At 41.9% G+C, this 6,797-nt stretch overlaps 1 protein-coding gene across 1 annotated transcript; it reads left to right on the forward strand.

Moving 5' to 3' along the window:
* The first annotated feature begins 233 nt into the window (after positions 1-233).
* Positions 234-3,269, forward strand: LOC111951018 (gap junction delta-2 protein-like). The gene has a single exon (XM_023968981.3). It carries the CDS (start codon positions 429-431, stop codon positions 1,605-1,607), a length of 1,179 nt encoding a protein of 392 aa, XP_023824749.1. The 5' UTR covers positions 234-428; the 3' UTR covers positions 1,608-3,269.
* Positions 3,270-6,797: the final 3,528 nt, after the last annotated feature.

Genomic DNA, 6,797 nt, shown 5'->3' on the forward strand with positions numbered 1-6,797 from the left:
TACATCTACATAACACATAGCGACATGTTCCAACATAGCCTACAGTATACTGTGTCTTAAGTATGTTGTGTGACATTGTGAAAGTATTTTGCTGCCCCTCTTATGGATGTTGGATGACATATTATGTGTTGACCTGTTTTATGGCTTCATGGTTCTGCTGACTTAGCATGTGCCCCTCCCGCAATAGACACTTCATTTTCAGTAGTGAGACTAAACTGTGCTGATGGCTCACTCATTAAAGACCTTGATAGATTACAAGGAAATACATCAGTGCTGCAGATGCGCAGGTTCCATCCATGTTTCACTCCTTCAAAGACTGTAGCACTAATGTTGATTTGTCTGTGGGGCATAATATTGTAGTGTGGTGGGATCAACACACCATAGGCCTCTGCTGTTTGTTTTTCATCTGTGTTCCCCCAGGTTAAGAAATGGGAGACTGGTCCATTCTTGGTCGCTTCTTAACGGAGGTTCAGAACCACTCCACGGTGATCGGCAAGATCTGGCTGACCATGCTCCTCATCTTCCGCATCCTGCTGGTGACCCTGGTGGGGGACGCAGTGTACAGCGATGAGCAGTCCAAGTTCACCTGCAACACCCTGCAGCCTGGTTGCAACAACGTCTGCTACGACACCTTCGCCCCCGTCTCACACCTGCGCTTCTGGGTCTTCCAGATAGTGCTCGTCTCCACACCGTCTATCTTCTACATTGTCTACATGTTGCACAAGATAGCCAAGGATGAGAAGTTAGAGACTGAGAAGATCCAGGAGGTTGCTAAGCCTCCTCCTGCAAGTGAAAGTCTCAAACATGTAGGGGTGGAGGATGGGGAAGCCCTGGAGGCCAGAAACCGCTCCTTCAACCCCTGCTATGAGAAAGAGTGGGGCGCCCGGGAGGCCAGCAACCGCTCCTTCAACCCCTGCTATGAGAAGGAGTGGGGCGCCCGGGAGGGGGAGTGTGTGGAGCAGAGCCTGCTGGAGGAGGACTTGAAGGAGGTGGGGAAGGATCCCACCGAGCTGTCCAGCCAAGTGCTGCTGACCTACATCATCCACGTGGTGCTACGCTCCGTCATGGAGATAGCCTTCCTAGTGGGCCAGTACTACCTGTTTGGCTTTGAAGTGCCTCAACTGTTCCGCTGTGAGACCTACCCCTGTCCTAACCGGACTGACTGTTTTGTGTCTCGTGCCACGGAGAAGACCATCTTCCTCAACTTCATGTTCAGCATCAGCCTGGGCTGCTTCATCCTGAACATTGTGGAGCTGCACTACCTGGGCTGGGTCTGTATTTTCCGTGTGCTGTGCTCTGCCTGCTCTACATGCTGCGAGCCAGAGCAGGACCCTGTGGAACTTGTGGACCTGTATCACAACCACAACAACCCTCTGCTGCTGCAGCTCAAACACTCCCTACGAGGCAGGGTGGTCCTGCAGACCTCCCCTCCCATGTCCCAGGAGAAGAGCAGTGGTGTGTTGCCCACCCACACCCCAGCCATCTCCTTCGAGACGGACTCCACAGTAGAGTGCACCTCCAAGAGAAGCCCAGATGAGAAAGAACGCACTAAGGCCAAACTAGCCAACATAACTAAAATAGGCAGAGGCAAGAAATCCTGGCTGTGAACTGTCAAACTGTGTATTTTTTCTTTCCGTTGAATATTCTTCTTTTGCTTCCTCCAATCAACTGAAGATGGATTACAGTTGTTTACAGTAAGACTACAAAAGTAACAGTCCTTTGAGTCTTTTGCAGTGAATCTTTAGAAATTCCATAGGAGTACCCATAGCCCGCAAAAGCATTGAAAACTGTATGTGCGGACATTTCTGTGTGTACATGGGTAGAAATTATCAACTTTAATGTGCAACCACTTTGGTAACTTGGTCGTTCCACCAATTAGGTGCCGTTTGAGTATTGATTTTTTTTTATATCACCTAATTTTAACATTCTATCATAAAGAGCACATATTCAACTTACTGAAAAACATATTTGCCCATTTCAATAGGTTACATAAAACAAACGACTATAGTATGTGCCTAATAAGTGCCAAATAAAGTAACATGGTTGACCGTAACAGGGTTGATAATTTAATCTTGAATCAGCCATAAATCCCCTTGTGACAGGGGGAATGGAAGCTTGTTGTGTGCAACAGGGAGGGGCAATTGAATGCAAGCTTCATTAAACAAAAATGTTTAATTGTTAAATCATTTCTGGCCTATCTATGGGTAATAGGATTGATGTGTTATGCTGGACCTGCTTTGGTTTTCCACCACAAAACACCAGAAAATGGTCATAAAGAGTAGAACTGGCATTTACACAATGATTTGACTATGAGATCATGTTCAATGTCTCTTTTGAATAGTTTAACCATACTCAAACAGTCCAGTTGACATAACAGGGTTGACCTAAAAAAAAGAATCTTAAAATGAATCACTAATAACATAAAATAAATAATACTCTTCAGAAATGACTTTACAACATAACTAGGGCTTTATAATGATGGTGAAAACTTGGAGAAATGTTGTGGTTAAGTGGGTTAAAAATCTTCCTAAAAGTCACAGAGGATGCACAGAGGCACTTTAGCAAGTCTTTAATTCATATAAATTGAGATTGATTGAATTTTCCATGTGGTCTATATTACAGGGCACTTCATTAAATATAACAGGCTTTTATTTGTGCAAAACTTTTACTTAGAATTTCAAAGTGATGCAGAAAGCACTAATATTGTTGAACGACCCAACTWTTCATATCACATCTGTAATATAACCAATTAAATGGTTTCAAAAGGAAATAATACTTGCCACAATTTCAACATATATACTATACAAATACATTTGTACAATTTATGAAGTTATTATTACAAAAGAGGTTTGTTGGCAATTTTTGTCATAAAATGTTCTTCTTAGTATAATACCAGTTTTACCTCATGCTAATATCTAGAAAATCTAAGAGAAAACATCCCCTTTCTCTTGATTAGAAGATTACTTTAGTAACTTTAACAAGGTATCTTGAGAGCAGGTGAGTGAGAGAACACCAGTGTGCAAAGCTGTCATCAAGGCAAAGGGTGGCTACTTTGAAGAATGTGTTATTTAATCGTTTTGATATCTTCACTATTATTCTACAATGTAGAAAATAGTAAAAATAAAGAAAAACCCTTGAATGAGTAGGTGTGTCCAAACTTTTGACTGGTACTGTATATAAAAACATTTTCGTTAAAGTATATTTTTTAGAGTAGTGATGTTACTGTCCCCTTGACAACAACAACATTCTTAAATACATGTAATTTTGTCCTTGAAATATTTAATTGAAATACTGTAAAACTCCATTCATTCTTATGGAGGACTGCTCCAACTGGGCGGTTCTGGGTGGGGAGGGAGGATGTGGGTGGGCAGGTGGATGGGAACTGGGGGGGATGGGTTGGGGAGGGGAGCCTTTTTTGTTTATTTTCTTTGCATACAGAATAATACAAACCTGTTGATACTGTTTATCTTTGTCTGCATTTGTCTGTTTTTGTTGTGTTGTTTTTCTTTGAGTGGCAGCCTACAGGTACAAGAAAATATAAAATGCAAATATGATAACTGAATATATATATATATATATATTTGCATTTTATACACACACTACCGGCCAAAAGTTTTAGAACACCTACTCATTCAAGGGTTTTTCTTTATTTTTACTATTTTCTACATTGTAGAATAATAGTGAAGACATCAAAACTATGAAATAACATATATGGAATCATGTAGTAACCAAAAAAAGTGTTAAACAAATCTGAATATATTTTATATTTGAGATTCTTCAAATAGTTGCCTTGATGACAGCTTTGCACACTCTTGGCATTCTCTCAACGAGCTTCATGAGGTAGTCACCTGGAATGCATTTCAATTAACAGATGTGCCTTCTTAAAAGTTAATTTGTGGAATTTCTATCCTTCTTAATGCTGTCGAGTCAATCAGTTTTGTTGTGACAAGGTAGGGGGGATGTATACAGAATATAGCCCTATTTGGTAAAAGACGAAGTCCATATTATGGCAAGAACAGTTCAAATAAGAAAATAAAAACAGTGTATCATTACTTTAAGACATGAAGGTCAGTCAAGATGGAACATTTCAAGAACTTTGAAAGTTTCTTCAAATTCAGTCGCATAAACCATCAAGCGCTATGATGAAACTGGCTCTCACGAGGACCGCCACAAGAATGGAAGACCCAGAGTTACCTCTGATGCAGAGGATACGTTTATTAGAGTTAAATGCACCTCAGATTGCAGCCCAAATAAATGCTTCACAGAGTTCAAGTAACAGGCACATCTCAACATCAACTGTTCAGAGGAGACTGCGTGAATCAGGCCTTCATGGTCAAATTGTTGCAAATAACAACTACTAAAAGGACACCAATAATAAGAAGAGACTTGTTGGGGCCAAGAAACATGAGCAATGGACATTAGACCGGTGGAAATTTGTCCTTTGGTCTGGAGTCTGTTCTGGAGTCCAAATTGGAGATTTTTGGTTCCAACCGCCGTGTCTTTGTGAGACGTGGTGTGGGTGAACGGATGATCTCTGCATGTGTATTTCCCACCATAAAGCATGGAGGGGGAGGAGGTGTTATGGTGTGGGCTGCTTTGCTGTGGACACTGTCTGTGATTTATTTAGAATTCAAGGCACACTTAACCAGCATGGCTACCACAGCATTCTGCAGCGATACACCATCCCATCTGGTTTGCGCTTAGTGGGACTATCATTTGTTTTTCAACAGGACAATGACCCATCACACCTCCAGGCTGTGTAAGAGCTATTTTACCAAGAAGGAGAGTGATGGAGTGCTGCATCCGATGACCTGGCCTCCACAATCACCCAACCTCAACTAAATTGAGATCGTTTTGGATGAGTTGGACCGCAGAGTGAAGGAAAAGCAGCCAACAAGTGCTCAGCATATCTGGGAACTCCTTCAAGACTGTTGGAAAAGCATTCCAGGTGAAGCTGGTTGAGAGAATGCCAAGTGTGCAAAGTTGTCATCAAGGCAAAGGGTGGCTATTTGAAGAATGTCAAATATAAAATATATTTAGATTTGTTTAACACTTCTTTGGTTACTACATGATTCCATATGTGTTATTTCATAGTTTTGATGTCTTCATTATTATTCTACAATGTAGAAAATAGTAAAAATAAAGAAAAACCCTTGAATGAGTAGGTGTTCAAATTTTTTGGACCGGTAGTCTATATGACTTGTTATACCTGTACTGTACCTGTAACCCCCCCTTCTGAAAAAACGAAATAAAAAGTTGGTCACAAAAAAAAAACAATGCCTTGTAGAACTGGGAGCTCATTTCATAATCAAACACTTTGGTTTGGTAAATTCGATCTACAGGATTATTTTTGTCATACATTTTTTGGGGGTGTCATCAAGATGTTTTGTTTGGTTTTAATTGATGTGATTGACTTTTAAATACTGTGTATCAGACATCTTTCGTCCCTGCCATTAATCAATGCTGTATAAAATTGCTACTGAGCTGATTTGAGCTGTGTTTTCTGCTTATCTAACTGACTTTCACAACAGATTCAGCCCTACTGACTGAGCTGAAACAATGCAATGTTATCATGATTGAGTAGATTATTGAATAAAATAATTCCAGGATAAACAGTAGATACCATTGTGTTTTGTTCCATGTATGAAAATACAAATATAATTAAAACAGGCAAAGAACAAAGAAAGATATAGGCTACACCTACATATGAACATAATAATGGTCATTTGGATATGAGGAACCAAATGCCATTCAACTTCAGTCCAGATGAGGATGCTATTGTGTTAAAAAAGCTGTTTTGTTTTCCAAATGGTCATCATGTGAGATATATAGCTTGCCAAACGTGTGTTAATTGTTAATATGAATCGACATTAAAAAAATTCAATGATAAATTGGCCTATTACATTGAAAAACAAATTGATAAAGTTTGGAAGGATGGCTAAAGTAGCCTAGGCTTATATTAACACTTTTGACATAATTACTTTAGTATGACATTAAAGTATCCTAGGCCTATATTAACACATTACATTATCACTTTAGTATACTGCTCATTAAGTCTCCTCAGGTCCCCGTGGTATTGGGATTCTCCTGGCTCCAGCGACACAATCCCCTCATTGACTGGTCTGCTGGTGCCATCATGGGCTGGAGCCAGTTCTGCCACGCCCATTGCCTGAAGTCAGCGCAGACTGCCCCGGGACGTCTTCCTGTTGGCTCGGAAGTTGCCCCAGACCTCTCCCCCATTCCCGCGGAGTACCAGGACCTCCGGGAGGTGTTCAGTAAGGCTCGGGCCACTTCGCTTCCGTAGCACTGACCATATGACTGCGGAATTGACCTTCTCCCAGGCACCACTCCGCCCGGGGACGACTGTACTCTATTGGGTCCGGAGACCAAGGCTACGGAGACCTACATCGAGGACTCCCTAGCTGCAGGGTTCATCCGTCCTTCTGCCTTCCCCGCCGGCGCAGGGTTCTTCTTTGCGGAGAAGAAGGACAAAACTCTGCGCCCGTGCATTGACTACCAGGGTCTAAATGACATCACGGTGAAGAACCGCTACCCGCCATCTCCTCTGCCTTCGAGCCGCTCCAGGGGGCCACCGTGTTCTCCAAGCTGGACCTACGGAACGCCTAACACCTGGTGCGGATACGGGAAGGGGACAAGTGGAAGACTGCCTTCAACACGGCCAGCGGTCACTACGAGTATCTGGTCATGCCATTTGGGCTTACCAACACCCTTGCTGTGTTCCAGGCTCTGGTTAATGATGTTCTCTGTGACATGTTGAACCGGTTTGTCTTTGTCTA

The sequence above is a fragment of the Salvelinus sp. IW2-2015 genome, linkage group LG23, assembly GCF_002910315.2.
Source record: "Salvelinus sp. IW2-2015 linkage group LG23, ASM291031v2, whole genome shotgun sequence".
NCBI lineage: Eukaryota > Metazoa > Chordata > Actinopteri > Salmoniformes > Salmonidae > Salvelinus > Salvelinus sp. IW2-2015.